A 21,770-nucleotide genomic window follows, 5' to 3' on the forward strand; every position below is an offset into this window, starting at 1 on the left:
TTTCCATTTCTTTCTTTCTCACTTGTTTCACATTCTGCTTCACTACATTCTTAAGTTTAGTAAACAAGAGGCTTAGGTATTCTATATTTAGAAACTAATTGGATTCAGCTGGATTTTTAAAAATTTCAGCAGGATTCTTGAGGACTGATAACACAACAGCAGGTTCCTCGTGCCCGCAAGTGTGGCTTTGTTGCTCCCGGGCTCCCTCTGAGGGCTAGCTTCCTTCCAGCCCGTCCCCTGCCTGCATTTCTGTCCTGTCTGTCCTCATGGCAGGAAGGATCCAGGTTGGTGCAACGTGTTTTTTAAAAACACCAGCCGGGCACGGTGGCTCACACCTGTAATCCCAGTATTTTGGGAGGCCGAGGCGGTTAGATCATGAGGTCAAGAGATCGAGACCATCCTGGCCAACGTGGTGAAACCTCGTCTCCACCAAAAATACAAAAATTAGCTGGGTGTGGTGGTGTGTGCCTGTAATCCCAGCTACTCGGGAGGCTGAGGCAGGAGAATTGCTTGAATCCAGGAGGCGGAGGTCGCAGCGAGCCGAGACTTGCCACTGCACTTTAGCCTGGCGACAGAGAGAGACTGGCTCAAACAAAACAAAAACGAAAACTACCCTGGCCAGGCATGGTGGCTTACACCTGTAATCCCACACTTTGGGAGGCCAAGGCGGGTGGATCACCTGAGGTCAGGAGTTTGAGACCAGCCTGACCAACATGGTGAGACCCCGTCTCTACTAAAATACAAAAATTAGCTGAGTGTGGTGGTGGCGCCTGTAGTCCCAGCTACTTGGGAGGCTGAGGCAGGAGAATCACTTGAACCCAGGAGGCGGAGGTTGCAGTGAGCCCAAATGGCATCACTGCACTCCAGCCTGGGCAACAAGAGCGAAACCCAGTCTCAGAAAACAAAAACAAAAACAAACACCACGTAACATGACAAGCAGGATTCTGTCCACTTTTGCAGCCGTGTCAGGAAAACACCTCAGCACGGCTGCTTTGTTCTTCATGACGCCCTGAGGGAGCCGCCCTGCTGGCCTGGGCGCCCTGCCATGCTCTCCACTCAGGTCCCAGCCTCCAGGGATGGAGGTGGGGAGCTGCTGGGTTGTCTTGACTCACAGGCTTTCCCACCGTTTGTTTCCTCCCAACAGTTTACTAGGAAAAATTTCAGACATGGAGAAAGGTTGGACTTGAACACCATAGACCCACCATCTGGATTCAGTATCTGCTTTGTCACATACTCATCCATCAGTCCATCTTACTATTTTTTATGTATTTCAGGATAGCATTTTGGCTTTTTTTCTTAGTCTGTTATCACTAAATATGAATCTTTATTCTCATTAAAATAATTTCAGGCATCATTAAGCAAATACATAGAAAGGGCAATGGCCAACAAAAGGGCCTTTCAAGTTCTTGCCATATGGTGGGTGTTCAGCAAATATTGTTAAATTAGTGCACTTGCATTAGCCCTGTTAGACTAGCCCTGTCGCTAAACTTGAATTTGCCTTTTAGGACAAACAATTACTTTTAAACCGTATGTTTCCTAGGCACATGTGATCCCCAGTTTATAGGATGAACTTGAGGAAGATAGTCTGTGAAAGACAATCACTTAGAATTTGAAAGGGATTTAAAAATATGTATTATATATTATAAAGGTATATATAAAACATTTTAAACACATACTTTGTTTTTACCACGGTGATTCTCTCTTGGGATACATGCACAGCAGTGTTCCAAGGAATCAGTGTTTCTGGACCCTGTCTCAAGGATCCTCTTGAGGAATAGCCTGCAAGAGCAGTCCCTCCTCACTCCAGCCAGAATAGCTTTGTCCTAGTCTGCCTTATGTGAAATTAAAATTTCGTTTAGGGCTGGTCATAGTGCCTCAGCCTGTAACCCCAATACTTTGAGAGGAAGATCTCTTGAGCCCAGGAGTTCGAGACCAGCCTAGGCAACATGGTGAAACCTTATCTGTACAAAAAATACAAAAGTTAGCTGGGCAGGGTGGCATGTGCCTGTAGTCCCAGCTACTGGGGAGGCTGAGGTGGGAGGATTGCTTGAGCCTGGTAGGTCGAGGCTGCAGTGAGCCATGATGGCACCACTGCACTCCAGCCTGGGTGACAGAGTGAAACTCTGTCTGGAAAAATAAATAAATAAAAGCTTTTATTTTAAGGAAACGTTTTAAAATCATGGCTGTTTAGGTAACTCGACCAGCACACACTGCCCTATGTAAGTCTTGGTATGGTGGAAGAGTACCCAAATCTTAAATTTCTGAGTTAATGTGGCTAAAGATGCTGCATTATCATTCTTATTAGATAAGGAGCAGTGAACATTTTAATAGCAAGGGATTCTTCTAAAGATCTGTGAATCTTAGATGTGTGTGCGTGTGTGTATGTCTCTGTCTTCAGTTTCTGAGAGTCAGTGTTCCCAGAGTGAACAGTTTGTGTATTTCCACTTCTTACCTCCTAAGAGAAAGAACATAGTCTGTTGTTGTTGTTGTTAATGAAATAGGTGTTTGTTTGTTTGTTTGTTTGTTTTTAGAGACAGCAGGGTCTCACTCTCGCGCAGGCTGGAGTGCAGTGGCATGATCCTGGCTTACTGTAACTTTGCAATCCTCCCGCCTCTGTCTTTTCAGTAGCTGGTACTACAGGTGCTGGCTACAATGCCCAGCTAATTTTTCTTTAATTTTTTGGTAGAGATGGAATCTCGCTTTGTTGCCCAGGCTGATCCCGAACCCCTGGCCTTAAGCAATCCTCCTGCTATTTAGTCTCCCAAGTAGCTGGGATTGCAGGTGTGAGCTGCTGCACTCAACCAAAATAGGTGTATTTTGAGTAACTTTTTTAGGGCTGATCTCTAAATGCAATGTGGGCAGCTGCCAGAAACCTTCCCTGCCTCCGGAACAGAACAGGGCTATCACTGTTGGTGTTATTCTTCCTCAGAGTAGAGCAGATGAGTCATTTTGGTAATGTCTTCCTTTCTTCCAAAACAGCCACAGCCACTATCATGTTTGTACCAGCATGCTTAGAAAGTGAACTGTACACCTTTTGTGTTTTTACTACTCTGTTTATGTTTGTAACATCCTCTTTTCCTCTCCACTCCTGATAGGCTCGGGTTATGTATGATTTTGCTGCTGAACCTGGAAATAATGAACTGACGGTTAATGAAGGAGAAATCATCACAATCACAAATCCGGTAAGAGAACTGTACATTCGAATCTGATTGTCCCATGTGGACTTATTTTTAAGATTTTTTTTTTTGTAAGTTAATCATTCAAACCCACATGATTTTTTTCCTGTTGCTTATGAAATATTGATGGTGAAGTAAGAAGCTATTATATAAATACAGGAAAAAAGTTCCCTAAAGACAGCTATGTATGTAATTGAGTTTATTATGTCTGCTTATTTTGTGTCTTCTTCGATATGTTTATCTTACAATTTTTTAAATTACTTACAACCTTTTAGGTACCCCATAGTTGTCCTGGACATGGTTCAGTGTGTTTACCCCTAGCACGATAATACTGTATCTCTAGAATAAGTAAAAGATGATGGTGATTTTCCTAAATGTCTTAACTGATTGATCCTATCATCATTTTTCTAAGCTCTTTTCCTAAGTCAGATTAGGTTGCCAGAAAGCAATATACTTAGACCAGCTCCAGTGGAGTTAGCTCAGCTCCCAGTGGAGTTCTCTTTGCTGAATTACAAGTTATTGCCTCAGCTTTTATTCAAACAAGAAACAACTCTATGTATAAAAAGCATTTCTGCATCTTTACCAAACCCTGTTTGAACTTGTGTACATATACATACACACATGCATCTTCAGGTACACTCATATGTATACATATGTACACATACATACACTCATCTTCAGATGTGTGTCTCTGCTTATATAACTGGGTTTATTATGCCCTCCCAGATAAACATCTATGTGATCTCTTATCTCAGGTTCTTTCTCCTGGAAATTGGGTACATTTTGTTTCATGAAGTCAAATCTTTATAGACTGTTGGATTTCTGTTATGGTCTGTGTTGTCAGGAAGCTTAGAGGCAAACATAATATTCATTTGTGTCCAATCTTCTTTGCCCAAGATTCTGTTACAGTTTTTTCCATTATTTCTGTGTGATACTTGTCTCATTACATTTAATTGTTCTTTTTACATGTAACTTTATTGTAACTGTTCTTAAAATATGTAGCAAAATTATGAGATGAACATCATTTGAAATAATGTAACAAAAATTGTATCAATTAATAGTATTTCATTGCAGGCTCATATAGATGGAGAAGGAACAAAAGCAGATAGGGAGAATTTGTCTTTGTAAACTGAGTAAAACTTGCACCCATCGTTATCCGCTTTCTTCACCTGGCTGATTTCGTGACACTGCCCTGTGCATCCCTGTCCTTGGTCCACGCCTCCGCCTCTGGGCCCCACATTGCAACGTGTCTCTTCTGTGTCCTCTTCCTCGTGACTATCACTCACATACTTAATGTGTGTGCAGTCTTGGGAGAGGTACCCTGGAGATACAAAGATAGGAAACCCGGCCCTTGCCCTGTGCTCCTTGTTTTCCAGAGAGGTCTGCATGCCAGTGTTTCTTACTGAATGTTTCCAGAAGGGAACTCGTTGTGTCTGTGCTGTAGAACACGTTGGATCCCACACGCCTCTCCCCGGCCTCGCTGGCTGTCCTCTTGTGTCCCTCCCCTCTCTGCCTCACGAGTGTTGGGGTTCCCACGTCATTCCATCTTCAGCCCATTTCCTTACACTGTGTGGTCTCAGATTTTTGTATTGCCATCTCTGGTGATGACTTTAAACCTGTGTCTGCAGCTTCCTCCTGTGGCTGCAACCTCAGAGGCGCCCAGACACCTTCACCTAGTTTTTTCACACGCACTTCACACTGACCACGTCCAGACTCAGCTCATCACCCATGCGATGCTCAGCCTACTCCTACTTCTCTGTATTTCTCTGTATTTCTGTTGCGGCGCCTTTCCATTCAGTGAACCAAGGCCCCCAAGGCTAAGTCACTTAAAGCCATTGGTTTCTCTCCCTAAAGTTTTACTCCGTCCGGCCTCTTCTCTCCACCCTGCGCTTCCTGCCAGTGCCCTGAGCTAAGCTCTCATCCTCTTGCCTGGACCGTGCACCTTCCTCACTGGCCTCTCCCTCAAGCCCAGGGTCTGTCTAAACGGCCAGTGTGGCCAGGTCACTCCTCTCTGGCAGCATTTTCTGTCAGCTGTAGGTCTGTGAGATACCCCACCATGGGCCCCATCAGACCTCGCCAGCCTTTCCCTGTGCACATGCACAGGCACACACACGTGCACTCTCTCACATTATGCATACCCCCACACACACTTGCACACACTCTTATGCGTGCACACACACACATGCACACACACCCTCGCACCCTCATACACCTCTCATGCTCTCATACACTTTACATACTCTTTCACATGTGCACTTTTACACACACACACCTTCTTACTCTCACCTCTCATGCACACCCACACTCGCATGCTCACACACATAGGCAGCACTCACACGTGTGAGCATGCACACACCCTCTTCACTCTCACTTGCCCTCACACACCCACACTCATGCTGTCACACATACACATGCACTCACACATGTGAGCACACACACCCCTCACTCACCTCTCATGCACACCCACACTCATGCTCTCACACATACATGCACTCACACGTGCAAGCACATGCATCCCTCTCACTCACCTGCTCTCATGCACACCCACACTCATGCTCTCACACATATACATGCACTCACACATGTAAGCACACACACCCCCTCAGACACTCTCACCAGCTCTCTCACATCCCCATGCTCATGCTCTCACATATGCACTCACACGTGTGAGCACGCACACACACCTACTCTCTCACCTGTGTGAGTGCACTCACCCCTCAGACACTCTCACCTGCTCTCACACATGCCCACACTCTCCTGCTCTCACACAGATGCAGCACTCACCCGTGCAAGCACATACACCCTGCAGATAGTCTCACCTGCTCTCACACAGATGCAGCACTCACCCATGCAAGCACATACACCCTGCAGGTAGTCTCACCTGCTCTCACACAGATGCAGCACTCACCCATGCAAGCACATACACCCTGCAGATAGTCTCACCTGCTCTCACACATACATGCACTCTCCTGTGCAAGCACACACACCCCGCAGACACTCACCTGCTCTCACACATACATGCACTCTCCTGTGCAAGCACACACACCCCTCACTCTCACCTGCTCTCACACATACATGCACTCTCCTGTGCAAGCACACACACCCCTCACTCTCACCTGCTCTCACACATACATGCACTCTCCTGTGCAAGCACACACACCCCTCAGACACTCTCACTTGCTCTCACACATACCTACACTCTCCTGCTCTCACACAGATGCAGCACTCACCCAACGCACACCCCTCAGACACTCTCACCTGCTCTCACACATACATGCACTCACCCGTGCAAGCACGCACACCCGTCAGACACTCTCACCTGCTCTCACACATACCCACACTCTCTTGCTCTCACACAGATGCAGCACTCACCCGTGCAAGCATGCACACGCCCCTCAGACACACTCACCTGCTCTCATGCACACGCACACTCGCATGCGCGCACAGAGCTCCTGTGGAAGGAGAGAGTGAGAACTGTGGCAGTGCAAAGATCGAGGAGGGAGAATGAGGAACGGCAGAAGTGATAGCAGTTTTTGAATAGTGAGCATATTTAGAAAACGTACTTTGTATGTCTTGGATTAAAAAAAGAATCGGCCAGGTGCAGTGGCTCACGCTTGTAATCCCAGCACTTTTGGAGTGGGTCACTTTGAGCTCAGCAGTTCAAGACCAGCCTTAGTAACATGGCAAAACCTCATCTCTACAAAAAATAGAAAAATTTAGCCGGGTGTGGCAGTGCGTGCCTGTAATCCCAGCTACTTGGGAGACTGAGGTGGGAGGGTCACTTGAGCCCAGGAGTTCGAGGCTGCAGTGAGCCAAGATTGCGCCACTGCATGTCAGCTTGGGAGACAAAATGAGATAGTGTCTCAAAAAAAAAAAAAAAAAATCACTGGGTAGAAAAAAATGATGTAGTAATTTTGTATTATATGCTAGGTGTGCATGTTCTCATTCATAGGTGGGAATTGAACAGTGAGAACACTTGGACACAGGGCGGGGAACATTGCACACCAGGGCCTGTCGTCGGGTGGGAGGAGGGGGGTGGGATAGCATTAGGAGAAATACCTAATGTAAATGATGAGTTAATGGGTGCAGCACACCAACATGGCACATGTATACATATGTAACACACCTGCACGTTGTGTACATGTATCCTAGAACTTAAAGTATAATAATTTTTAAAAATTTAAAAAAATGCTAGATGTGTATAAGTTAGATTCATTTTTAATCATAGCAGAGATTAAAGATTATTCAGTCTTACCTTTTTTTTTTTTCTTCTTTGCAGACAGGGTTTCACTCTGTCACCCAGGCTGGAGTGAGGTGGTGTGATCTTGGCTCACTGTAACCTCTGCCTTCTGGGTTTAAGCAATTCTCATGCCCCAACCTCCCCAGTAGCTGGGATTACAGGTGTGAGCCGCTGTACCCAGCCTCATCTAATTTCTTTATTGAAGTATTTAATTTTTCTTGGTAAAATAGCAACTTGTCCTCAAGTTGCTATTATGGTCAGAAAGTGACAAAGTTGTGGCTTACAGTGATTTTTTAAGAGAATGTGATTATTCAGATTCAGATTATTAACTAATTAGGGCATTATTTTAAAACTGTAAAAACTCTTACTATGTTAAGATGAGAAAGTGGGACTTACCACTTAACATTGTTAATAATTAATAATATTAATATTAACATTAATAGCTTAATATTTAGATAAAGTTTCTTCCAAGGATAGCAACTTTTATTCTGAATAAAAGATGCAATTTTTCCTTTGATCATAGATTGAAATGGCAATCCTGGTATATGGAGTTCTACTTTATTACTTAGTTTATTAATATTGTTTATCCAGAAGAACTAAGGAAACATGGATCAGTTCACTTTTTCTTCATAACAATCCTAAAATTTAGTAGTTTAACCCAGTAACCATTTGTCACTGCTTAGGAATCTACAAGTCAGCTGGATAGTTCTCCTGAGCTGCACTGCGTGTGTCTGCAGTCACTGGACCCTGCTGGGGACTGACTGGTCTAAGCTAGCCTCACTCATGAGTCTGCCAATTCTCTGGGTTGGCTGGCTTTGGATGGGGCAACAGGGAGACTGGGTCTCTGTCATCATCTAGCAACCCACATTCATTCATATAGCAGCTTGGGTGCCAGAAGAGTTGGCTGAAGTGTGCAGAAGCCCTTGAGGCAAGGTTCTGGATTCCCTGGAGGATTTCCACCTGATTCTGTTGACCAGCGAGGTAGCAGAGGGCAGATTCCAGGCCTGGGATGCGCATCCCACTGCTTCACATTCAGAGCTGCGAGCCGCTTTTATCATCTGCCACAGACCAGTACACAGACAAGACGAAGGTCATCTAATCATCAGCTGTTTTCAATCTTTGATCACTTATTATTGAAGTTTGATTTTTATTGTTTTACATTTTAGGTTATCATTTTCTGAAGTAAAGAGAAGGCTTAAGAATTTAAGATTTTGAACAGTGTTCTCTAGGAGTAAAAAGCTTAATGTTAATTGCTTTTTTTATGTATAACAATTCCTCCACATAAAATTTCTCCAGGAAATCTCAACTGTAACCTTTTTCTTTTTTTTTTTTTTTTTTTTTTTTTGTTGGTGACTTATTAGGATGTAGGTGGAGGATGGCTGGAAGGAAGAAACATCAAAGGAGAACGAGGGCTGGTTCCCACAGACTACGTTGAAGTAAGAGCTTCCTGTCATTCATTCATTAGAGCTCATCTTTGTCAGGCATCTGTTTATGAATTATCAACTTACAGGAAGTCAGCAACTTTTTGTAAAATAAAATTTCCATGGTAAATATAATAAATGTTAACTATATAAAATATGGAAAGTACATTGAAATAGAACTAAGAAAAATATTACCTGTAGACCCAAGCTCCAAAGAATGACTACAAATATTTAGGTTAAGTTTCTTTCAGGGATAGCAACTTTTAATTAGTCTGAAGTATTTTTCCTTTGCTAATATTGTCTATATTATAAATATATAAATATATATTATAAATTCAATAAGATATGAAATTATATATCAATATATTTGTTAACATATAAATTTTAAATATATATTTAATATATATTTTTATAAGCAAAATATATAAATTTTATAAAATATAAATTATATAAATTATAAATATAGATATATATTTATAATATGATACATATAACGTATTTTTCCTTTGCTGATATTGCTGCCATCTATAATATTGTTTATTGTACAATTGACTCACAGTTTAAATAGATTTTTTTAAGTGCATATCTCAGTTCCTTCTCCCATTCCCATAGACAGAGGGGTGTCTTGGTGGAGCTGCTGTGGGGATCTGTTAGGATGGATACCCAGGAGAGCAACACAGCAGCCTGGGCTGGCCCTGCCTGGGACACCCCCAAGCTGAGCCAACCGCCTGGCGCCCCCTGCTGGTTGTCTTTCGGTCCCTCCAAACCGAGCATGTGCAGGTTCTTGGTAAGCTTGTCTTTCATGTTCGGTGACAGAAAGAAGCGAAGGTTTCCTGATGCCCTGTGAGTACAACTGGAGCTAGATCAAGAATAAAGATACCTTTGGTTCGCCTCCAGGAGAAAAGAGTTCCCCCTAGAGGATGTTTACCGGGGACCTGTCTGCAGAGTGAGGTCTCAGGCCGTCCTTCTGTTGTTGATAGACAGTGAGGGTGGGGAGTCATGACCCCTCAGAGAATCCGATGCAATCTCTAGGCTTTCCCTCAGAAACGTGTGCCCATGCACACACCACAGCCTTTTCCATATTACTGCAGCCCCCTATTCACAGGCCCCTGGCCTCACTCCGTAGGTCTTATGTTGAAGTCTTGTTTTACTTGCATGCACTTTGCATCCAGCAGCCCACAAATTGAAAAGATTGAGAAAAATCTGAGAATTTAAGTTGATATTGGCAGTAATTGGATTTTCTAGGATTCTGCTTATAGAAAGGAATAGTGATTACAGATATTCTTGGGTTTGCTTACCTCTTAAGAATATAAAACCCCCTCTATTAGAAATAGATCCTGCAGGCAGAAAATCAGTAAGGACGTGGTTGAACTCAGCACCATCGATAAATTGATGTCCACTTAGGGATGTCTATAGACTGCTTCATCAAACCACAGCAGCATACACATTCTTTTCAAGCTTACGTGGAACATTCTCCAAGACAGACCACATATTCTGAGCCATAAAACATACCTCAACATGTTTGAAAGAAATCATATAATGTCTGCCCTGAGACCACAATGGAATCACACTAGAAATCAAAGCAGAAAGATAGATGGAAAATCTGTAAATACTTAGAGATTGAACAACCCACTTCTAAATAATGCATGGATCAAAGAAGAAATCTCAAGAAATTAAAAAATAGTTTGAATTAGATAAAAATGAAAATACAACCCATCAAAATAGAGTATGCAGCAAAAGCAGTGCTTACAGAGAAATTTGTAGCATTGAAGAATATAAACCCTTTTTGACAATTCTTGTTTGCCCTCAAAGGCTCCCTGAAGTGACCGTAATCCATGAAAATAATTGTGGCTCTTTCTCCTATTCAGATTTTACCCAATGATGGAAAAGATCGATTTTCTTGTGGAAATTCAGTGGCTGACCAAGCCTTCCTTGATTCTCTCTCAGCCAGCACAGCTCAGGCCAGTTCGTCGGCTGCCAGCAACAATCACCAGGTACGTCTCACTTTCTTCTTCTTCTGGATGTGGCTAGCTTTACTGAAAACAGAGCATATTTGTGAAAGCTTGTGATGCATTATAGCTATTGCCATTCCCCAAAAGCATAAACAAAGTCGCTTTTAGGTTGTTCTGTGGCATTTCTGTTGGGTACTAACAAAGAACTCACCTGTTAAGCCTGATAATGACTGTTTGCAAAATTTATTATAAGAGAAAAGGCATGGTGTTAATTGAGGGTTGCTTTTAGAAGTCTGTCATGATATGAACACAGACCCCAGAAACTGCAAATATCCTCTTAGATAAAGGCATGGAAAGGAGGAAGAAGAGGAGGCTCTTGTTGTTGAGGAGGTCAGTGTCAGAGCCTCAGCCTGGATCAGGAAATGGATTCCCTGGCCCTGGCATGTTGCTTACACTCTCAGAGCTAGAGGCCCTCATCCTGCAAGTAGAAGCAGTGCCTGTGAAAGTCTACCAGATCCAGGCACTCAGCACTTGGTACTCTTATTGTGTTGCTTCCAGAAAACTTAGAATTGTGGGATAACTTGAGAAGAATACAAGGAAATTTTATATTAATTTTAATTAAAATTTGACTAGTTTAGGTGAATTTGTCTAGTTCGTTTATTGCCAAATGATGACACAGAGTAAGTGACAAGAAGAAAATTAGGAAGATAGATATCAAAATATTGTTGCTGCTGGGCACGGTAGCTCACGCCTGTAATCCCAGCACTTTGGGAGGCCAAGGCAGGTGGATTGCTTGAGTGCTGGAGTTCGAGACAAGCCTGGGCAACACGGTGAAACCCCATCTCCACACGTTAAAAAAAAAAAGTTAAAAAAAAAGAATTAAAATATTGTTAACTGCTTACATCTTTAGAAATGAATGGGCTTTAGGAGATGTTATTTCTTGATATTTTTTTAACTACATAAAAGGTTTTAAATTCTGTCAGGCCTAATAATCATATCACTTACAAGTATTTGCTTATAGAATATCTGTTTATTAGCCAGGCACAGTGGCTCACACCTATAATCCCACCAGCACTTTGGGAGGCCGAGGCGGGCGGATTACCTGAGTTCAGGAGTTTGAGACCATCCTGGCCAACATGGTGAAACTCCATCTCTACTAAAAATACAAAAATTAGCTAGGCGTGGTGGCAGGCACCTGTAATCCAAGCTGCTCGGGGGGGCTAAAGCAGGAGAATCACTTGAACCCGGGAGGCGGCCACTGCAGTAAGCCGAGATCATGCCACTGTACTCCAGCCTGGGCAAGTGAAACTCTGTCTCAAAAGAAAAAGAATATCTGTCAATTGACCTTCCAAGTGAGTTTATCTAAGTTTATCACAATATACTAACTGCAGGTTTTATACGTTTCAAAACAGCTTTTTGTAGACATTCTGAATTACAAATTAGACTCAGATATTTAAAATTTGCAGGCAAGGTGATTGATCACTGTAATTGAAGAACACTTTTCTATATTTTATTACTCTATACTACTTGAGAACATTGGCCAGGTAAGGGTTACTCACTGTGAAACATGAATAGTAGTTATACCTCACTGGAAGTTTTCCCAGGGGTTCTCAACCTGAGCCTCATTGCCGTTTGAGGCCCCGCACCCTTTCCTAGTGGGGCCCATCCTGGGCACTGCAGGATGTTGAGCAGCCTTCCTAGCTTCTACCTACCAGGTGCCAGTCACATGCACGCCACCTCAGTTGTGACAACCAAAAATGTCTCCAGATATAGCCAAGTGTTGCCTAGGGAGCAAAGCCAAGCTGGTTGAGATTCACTGAGTTATACAGAAGCACCCATGAAATGGGTTTGCATTAATAAAGGACAAGATTTTAATAAAAGAATTGTAATGAGCTGATCATAGAATAAGTGAGGCAAACAAAAAATAGAAATATTTATCTTATTTTAATTCTAGGGACTGACCAGCTATTATCTCAAGATAGGTGGAAGCGGTTTAGCTAATGAAAAGAATTTAAAACTCAGATTTAAGTCATGTTCTGTTAGGAAATATATTCCTTGGTATTTACTTGTAGTTTAATATAAACTGGTATAAGTCTAAAATTTGTTTCATCTAGGTTATTTAGAAGGTAATAAAACCAAAAAAAAAAGCAGGTGGGGAGGGAATCTAGTCTAACATTGAATCTAATCAGATCCTTTGAAAGCAAAGAAAATGAACTGAAACTAGAATTAACAAAAATGCAGAAAGCATAGCCATCATTAATTTGAGCATTTGAATTTAATGTAAATCAAGTAAAAATATTTTAACTGCTATCTCTGCCCTCTGTTATCTGGGATATGAGAACAATTTAAGTAGGCCAAAATTTGGGTACATTTTGTAAATACCATGAAAGATGTCACGAGTAGGAAACCAGATGACCATTATTAATTGGTAGCTTTTTAAACATTTTCCTATCAGGTTTGCCCATTGCTTTCATTTTCTGAATGCGGGTAGGAAGATGCGTGCTCTGAGGTGAGCTGCTTGGGAGGCTCTGATTGCCTGTTCCGGCACGTGCTCTCTCCCAGGGTCGGTTTTGTTTTGAGAGCGGGGACCTCAGAGAAGCTGGGCTTCTCTCCTGCCCATCAGGCCCACGGGCACATCCCCTCTCAGGCATGCATCTCTTCAGCTTGGCATACTCTGCCAACTTCTGAGCCAGTGTCTCTTTACTCATCTTAGCATCAGTAAGTTTAAATTTGACTCTCCTCCCACACAAGCAAGTTGAAGCCCCATATTCAGTTGGTTATCCAATTTCCTGAGTGTCGTATTTTTCTTTAAGTATATCTTTTTAAAGATCTCTTTGAATAACTTACTTCAAGCCTGCTACTCTTTCCTTGACTTTGTATTCTTAATCTGTGCTGCATTTCAGAGTAACTAGTTCATAAATGTATAACCTACTATGTAAGATAGCACTTTCTTTTGGTTTTTCTTTAAACTCCTAATTTCAGGTTGCTTGGGGGGACCCTTTGGTTCTAGATTCTTACTGAGTAGTCTCAGGTAAGCAGAGTTGCTGGTGTCAAGGCAGTGTTGCTGCATCCAGGACCCTGGCCCACTGTGATTGCTTTCCTCTTTTGGTGGTGAGAAAACGCTTTATCAGCTAAAACGCAGTCGAGCTTGGCTGGAGTTTACACTAGAATTGTCAGTGTGAAAGGAATATGATGAGTTGTTCTTTAAATGGACTGAAACAGTTTGATTTGGAAAATTATAAAGCTGTTTATTAAAGTACTTGGAGAAAATAATAGCATTTTTTTTTATGACCTTGGAATATGGAAGGCCCCCCCCTTTTTTTTTTGAGACGGAGTCTCGCTCAGTCACTCAGGCTGGAGTGCAGTGGCGTGATCTCAGCTCACTGCAACCTCTGCCTCCTCCTGGGTTCAAATGATTCTCCTGCGTCAATCTCCTGAGTAACTGGGACTACAGGTGCCCGCCACCACGCCCAGGTAATTTTTGTATTTTTGGTGGAGACGGGGTTTCACCATATTGGCCAGGCTGGTCTCAAACTCCTGACCTTGTGATCCGCCCACTTCAGCCTCCCAATTGCATCCGGCCTATGGAAGCCCTTTCTGAGGCTGACAGCACAAAGTCTACTGGCCATTAAGGAGATAATTGACACATTTAGGTAAACAAGTAATATTAAATTAGGAAAAATACTACTGACCTATGACGGATACAGGCTAATTCCATTCATATACATACACTCTTGCTAACCTGTAGGAAAAAGATGAAGAATTCAGAAGAAATAGGTAAAGTGTATAAACAGGCTGTTCTTTGGGGGAAAAAGATACTAATAGTTAATATACTTGGGAAAATGCTCATTTTGAGATTCTTCTATCAAACTAGCAGAGAATGAAAACAGTTTAAAAGCTAGTGTCATAAAGGTGTGGTGAGATAGGCAATGTCGTACAAAGCAAGAGAAAAGGTAACGTGATGAAGCTTTTCAGGGCTGGTTCGGTAATGTACATGAGTATTTACAATGCATATCTCTAAGGCCCAGCGGTTCTGAGTTCCTCCTGCAGATCTGCTCGCAGAACACAGGTTTCTGGGCAAGAGCGGTTCCTACGGCATTGTTTGTAACAGCAGAAAACCGGAATGTAAATGTCTGTCAGCAGGGGACTGATTGGATGAACTATAGGCAGCCACGCAGTGGAAAGCTGAGCTTCCCTTAGGGAGAGTGAGGGTAGATTTAGATGTACAGATAGAGGTATGATTTTTTTAAAAGGCACCTCAGTATGGGTAATGTTATCTTTCTTGCGTTTAAATGCACACACATACACACACACCATAGATGCAAAGTGTGTAGAAAATTTATCGAAGGATACCCAGGAACTGAATCAAACTCTCTTCATTTTCTTATTCAAATACAGATTTTATATTACCCAGATGAGGACAACCATTTTATTACCTTTGAAAAGAAAGCATAGTTTTTAGTGGTTAATATTAGTTTCATTATTAGTTACTTATCGGTTATGTCACAGTTTCAAGAGTATTTCACGTTAGTGGCTGAACCACTGGAATGAATGGACCAGCTGATGGGAATGAATGTCAGTTGTTAAAAATCTCTACTCCTGTGTGTGCTAGTCTTGTTTTTCATCCACTTATTGTTGTTTAGATTACATCACTGCTGTGATTCTGAAAAGGTTTCAGTATAGATCTTAAACTCTCAGATTACTGCTTCTTTAGAGTACTTACTTTTGAGAAATTAATAGAAAGTTTTTGTTTGTACCTTTCTAAAGAATGAGAACAATGAGGTTTAAATGTTACTTAAAAGTTCTGTAAACCTAGATGTCTTATCTGAAGGTTTTCTACTTGAGAGGTTTGTTTTCTGTTTCCTTCAAACACTAGAAAGATGTGTATACTTGGAATAAAGCTGCTTTTCTTTTGGTGAGAGCCCTTCTGGCCTCTGTCATATGCTGTCCCTGGCGTCTCTCTGTTTTTCTGTTTCACACCCCGCCAGTCCCCAGGTGAGTGGTGTGGTGGGAAGCATGTAAGCTTTGCTGTTAGATCCAGGCTTGCCAGTCGGCTCCACTGTGTAAGAATTGTGGCTTTGGCATAAGACCTGCCTCCTGAATTGTCGGAGGATTAGGCCACCAATATAAAGTAGTGCCGGACATGTGGAAGACATTTCATAAATATTTTCCTTCTTTTCCCACTTCTTCCCTCCTTTAAAAGGGTGTCTTCAATCCACTTACCCTTTTGTGTTCCAGCCTCTCTCACTATTCTACCTTCTCTAATGGTGTAGATTCCCTTCTAAAGTGTCTCTCTAATCTTGAATTGTCTCTTTCTAAAGTGTCTCTCTAATCTTGAATTGTCTCTTTCTAAAGTGTCTCTCTAATCTTGAATTGTCTCTTTCTAAAGTGTCTCTCTAATCTTGAATTGTCTCTTTCTAAAGTGTCTCTCTAATCTTGAATTGTCTCTTTCTAAAGTGTCTCTCTAATCTTGAATTGTCTCTTTCTAAAGTGTCTCTCTAATCTTGAATTGTCTCTTTCTAAAGTGTCTCTCTAATCTTGAATTGTCTCTTTCTAAAGTGTCTCTCTAATCTTGAATTGTCTCTTTCTAAAGTGTCTCTCTAATCTTGAATTGTCTCTTTCTAAAGTGTCTCTCTAATCTTGAATTTTCTCTTTGATTTGCCCGATTTCTCGCTGTTCGTTGAACAGTTCTATCAGCATGTCTCCTCTGTATCTGAAATTCATCTTCAACTGAATCACTTATTTCCCCACAAAACTAGTTTCTCTTCCTGACTTTCCTGTTTCTGTTTCTCTGAAATGTTACTTCTTTCTGTACCCTCTTTTTATTCTGCTTTAAAACCCTAACCGAGTGCCATCGTGAGCCACAGTTATTGAGAGGCGTGCTCTGCATCCTTGAGATGTGGAAAGAGAGGGAACTGATTGAGATCCATTGTTCTAACAGATTTCCTGTCTTTTCTCTCCTCCTTAAGAGGCAACCTAGCTTGGTATCAAGGCAGTGAGCTTAGGAGCCAGACTGTCTAGGTTTTAATCCCAGATCTCACACGTCCTGTGTGAATCAGGGTAAGCTGCTTAGCATCTCTGTGCCTTATCTGTAAAACCTCATGGGATTGTTGGAAAAAGTAAATGAAAAAAGAGTTCTAAAGTATTTAGAAGAATACATGTTACTTAGTAGTGGTTTAATAATTGTTAATTATAGTTATCTCATATACCACTGCTTCTAAAACAAGACATTAAGGACAGGCACACTTCATTTATTGCCCTTTGCTTTATTGCACTTGACAGATAATGCGTTATTTACAGATTGAAAGTTTTGGGCACCCCCTCTGTTGAGCAAGTCTATGGGCGCCATTTTGTCAACAGCATGTACTCACTTGGTGTCTCTGTTTCACGTTTTGTTAATTCTTGCAATATTGCATACTTTTTCATTATTATTATGTTTTGATGATTCATGATGAGTGATCTTTGATGTTACTATTGTAATTGTTTTGAGGCACCACAACGGCGAGCTTAATTGACATGTTTTATGTGTTCCGACTGTTCCACCCACCAGCCATTCCCTCATCTTTCTCCCTCTCCTTGGACCTCCCTATTCTCTGAGACACAACAGTATTTCAGTGAACCAATTATTAACCCTGCAGTGGCCTCTAAGTGTTTCAGTGAAAGGAAGAGTCACATTTCTCTCACTTTAAATCAAGAGCTACAAATTATTAAGCTTAGTGAGGAATGCTTGTCAAAAGCTAAAGTAGGCCAAAAGCCAGGTCCTCTTGAGCCAAACACTTAGCCAAGTTGTGAATGCAAAGGAAAAGTTTTTGAAGGAGATTAAAAGTAGTAGTCCAGTGAAGAATGGTAAGAAAATGAAATAGGCTTATTGCTGATGAGAAGGTTTGAGTGGTCTGAGTAGAAGATCAAACCAGCCACAACATTCCCTTAAGCCAAAGCCTAATGCAGAGCAAGGTCTTAACTATCTTTAATTCTGTGAAGGCTGAGAGAGGTGAGGAAGCTGCAGAAGAAAAATTTGAAGCTAGCAGAGGTTGGTTCATGAGGCTTAAGGAAAGAAGCTGTCTTCATAATACAAAAGTGCACAGTGAAGCAGCAGGTGCTGCTGTGGAAGCTGCAATACATTATCCAGAAGATCTAGCAAAGATTATTGATGATGGTGCTGCACTAAACAGATTTTCAGAGCAGATGAAACAGCCTTCTATTATTGGAAGAAGATGCCATCTAGGACATGCACAGCTGGAGAGGGGAAGCCAGTGCCTGCTTCAAAGTTTCAAAGAACAGACTGACTCTCTTATAAGGGGCTAATGTGGCTGATAACTTTATGTTGAAACTGGTGCTCATTTACCATTCTGAAAATCCTAAGCGTCCTTAGAATTATGCGAAATCTGCCTGTGTTCTGTAAATTGAATAGCCAAGCCTGGATGACAGCACATCTGTTTGCAATATGATTTACTGAATATTTCAAGCCCACTGTTGAGACAAACTGTTGAGAAAAAAAGATTTCTTTCAAAATATTACTGCTCATTGACAATGCCCCTGGTCACCTAAGAATGCTGATGGAGATGTACATGAAGATTGATGTTTTCATGCCTGCTAACACAGCATTTATTCTACAGCCCATGGATTGAGGAGTAATTTTGACTTCTAAGTCCTATAAGAAATACATTTTGCAAGGCTATGGCTGCCATAGTGATTCCTCTGATGGATCTGGGCAAAGTACATTGAAAACCTTCTGAAAAGGATTCATCGTTCTGGATGCCATGAAGAACATTCATGATTCATGGAAGAAGGTCAAAATGTCAACATTAACAGGAGTTTGGAAGAAGTAGATTCCAACCCTCATAGAAGATGTTGATGAAGGAAGTAACTGCAGATGTGGTAGAAATAGTAAGAGAACTAGAATTAGAAGTGGAGCCCGAAGATGTGACTGAATTTCTTCAACCTCATGATAAAACTTGAACAGATGAGGAGTTACTTCTTATGGATGAGCAAATAAAGTGGTTTCTTGAGATGGAATCTATTCATGATGAGGATGCTATGAACATTGTTGAAATGACAACAAATGATTTAGAATATTCCATGACCTTAGATAAAATAGCAGCAGGATTTGAGAGAATTGATTCCAGTTTTGAAAGAAGTTCTACTGTGGGCAAAATGCTATCAAACAGCATCACGTGCTACAGAGAAATATTTCATGAAAGGAAGAGTCAGTTGACGTGGCAGACTTCATTGTCTTGTTTTAAGCAGTTGCCACAGCCACCCCAACCTTCAGCAACCACCACCCTGATCAGTCAGCAATCTTGAACATCAAAACAAGACCCCCCCCCAACCCCAGCAAAAAGGGTGCAGCTTGACTAGTGGAAAGCTCAGATGATCGTTAGCGATTTTTAGCAATAAAGTATTTTTAATTAAGATATGTATATTTTTTACACATAATGCTTTTGCACACTTATACAGTATCATGTAAACATAACTGTTATGTACACTGGGGAACCAAAAAAATCCACATGACTCACTTTAACGTGATGGACTGGAACCAAACCCTCAGCATTGCCGACGTATGCTTTTATGTCATCTCCTTGTTTAAGAAACTTCAGAGGCTCCTCTGTTGCTTTCTGGAATAATCATTTTCTACATGTCAGCAGGGCTATCCCAGGAGAAGGTCTTTATGTATCAGAGTTATGCAAGCAGACGCTGAACAGTTCATGGTAGGGAAATTGTAGAAGAAATTCATCTGAATTTGAGGTTGAAATACTTTTCCAAGCTCAGTTATATTTCTGTGATGCCTCAGTGTGGCTACCCATCATCGCCTTATCTTTAAGTTATTTATTTGTCTCTAGGCAAACTGATTCTCCAAATATGACCCACGTTGTCTCACCTTTTCTTTGTACCTTTGGCTTGCTCATCTAAGAATAATAGAGTGACTCCTTCCGTCTTTCAGAAGCCCATCTCTTCGGGCTCGGCTCAAATACCATGTCTTCTATAAAACCTTTTGTTTTCTGTTTTACTTCTCTGGATTCCCTTAGCACAATTTGTGACTCTTATACAAACTATGTTGCTTATTTGTAAATTGTTAAGCTTAATAAGCAAAGAATATGTCTTTTTTTCTATTCCCAGTGACCTATAAGAGACTTTGTGCCATAATACTCTGTTCTTGTTTGAATAATTTTTTTTCAGTTATAAATACATCAAAAGGTACTTTACAATGTAAGCTATTAAGAGACTTACAGATTTCCTGAATCCCTGCCTTGGAGAAGTTTGTGTTCTTAACACCAACCACAGGCCTAGGAGCTGTCCATCACTGGCTTGTTATTCTCCATCTGATGGGCTACCCAATCAAAAACAGGAAGGTTCTCTTATAGAAAATTCTCTGGCATTGTTATTTTTTAAAAACAGTTTGTATATTAAACAAATGCTTGAAGTTAAGTGGTATTTAAGGATATAACATTTTTCTATTCAGAGATTTTCCATGTAATTATATTTGTTACAAAGGAATTTTTATTGGTTATAGGATGAGGAAGGCAATGGCAATTTTATGTTGGAATTACATTTTGCTTTCTTAGTTCTCAAAAGTCTATTTTTAGGCCATTTTAGGCCTTTTTTGGTAGTCCATTTAAAAATAAATTGATAAAAGAAACCTTCACAAAGGTTCAGTATTAGATGTGCTTATACTTTCATTAACTCACATAAGTCTTATAATGCCTTAGACATCTCATAATTGCTTATCGAGACTTTCTCTTCACAGAACTTTATTGAAAGTTTCTCTCCATCTCTTCACTCTCACTCCCACCCCCTGTATGAATTCTTTTTAGTTGGTGATAGGGCTTTTTAAGGAAGATCGTATACCAGTGTTAGAGGATTTATGGACGTTTGCCTTCAGAACTGCATGAGGCTGCCAATACTAACCTTGTGTGCTTTATCACAGATCCCTGACATCTATGAAACAGGTTTGTTCATCTCAGGAACCTTTCAAAAATACATGCTGGTGAAGTTTATTATGTAGGGAGGTTTTTGTTTTGTCTAACTGGAAAAAGCTATTAAAGCAAAGTCTTTTTTTTTTCTTTTAATCTTAAAACTGCAGTGATGAAGGACCAGCCAGCATTGTTATACATACATCCTGTCATCAGAACAGTGTAAAAGCTTATTTCACATGGACTTCCCTTAGATCTGTCTGGAAGCAAATTATTTGCTAATTGTAGCACCATCCTATTCTGTACTCAAAGCTACCTATTTTAGGACTTTGAGCTATCTGAATAAGTAGACTCTCTAAGCTAATACAAATATTATCCATTTACTTTAGGTAAACTTTTATTGTTTTAATTATCTTTATTTAAAAAATAAACACCTGAAATTGACATCTGTAGGTTCAGAATGTGACTTAACAAAGGATCTGTTAAATAATTTCACCTCTTTTGGTAATTCCCAATCAGTAATATTGATATGACTGGCTATAAATAGATTGAGTCTGTTGTGATCTACCTTCATTTTTAAAAGAATGTACAAGTTTTATGTTCCATCAGAGGTTTTCTAACGTCAGTACAGATTCATCTGTAGAATTAGATCATGTCCTTTGAGCCAAAGATCTATAAAGAACAAAACAGGAAGCTTGTCAAATTCTTCCGTATTTTGAGCTAAAGTGGTTAGATTTTTTTATATAAGAGAATGTTATAACCTCTTCAGTCCCTTTTGAGGAAAAGAGTTAAATTTTTGTCAGAAATTCTGGTTGAGATGTTCTCCGGTTTAAGAATCAGATATTATTTGCTTTCTGTTCCTACTTCCTAACACAGTTGCACGTGGTATAGTCGTTAAGATGGGCCGCAGCATGATAGGCCAGGTGACACCATCACAGGTGGTGTGGAAGGATGTGACAGGCACAGTGAGGAGTTCCTTATGTGGCGATAGGCGGACCCCTGAATGCCTACAGGGCCCCATCCCAAGATAATAACATAGAAAATAGTTAGCCTGTGATTGGGAACCCCTC

General features: G+C 41.1%; 1 protein-coding gene across 2 annotated transcripts in view; it reads left to right on the top strand.

Moving 5' to 3' along the window:
• The window catches only part of SNX9 (sorting nexin 9), a 120,566-nt gene that overhangs the window by 40,271 nt on the left and 58,525 nt on the right, over positions 1-21,770 (top strand). For both annotated transcript variants that reach the window (XM_054493277.2, XM_063666763.1), the window contains exons 2-4: positions 3,096-3,182; positions 8,778-8,852; positions 10,706-10,831. In XM_054493277.2, the coding sequence (XP_054349252.1) occupies positions 3,096-3,182; positions 8,778-8,852; positions 10,706-10,831 (288 nt within the window). The remainder of the gene's footprint in view (positions 1-3,095; positions 3,183-8,777; positions 8,853-10,705; positions 10,832-21,770) is intronic.

Source organism: Pongo pygmaeus, chromosome 5, assembly GCF_028885625.2.
Source record: "Pongo pygmaeus isolate AG05252 chromosome 5, NHGRI_mPonPyg2-v2.0_pri, whole genome shotgun sequence".
NCBI classification, from domain to species: Eukaryota; Metazoa; Chordata; class Mammalia; order Primates; family Hominidae; genus Pongo; species Pongo pygmaeus.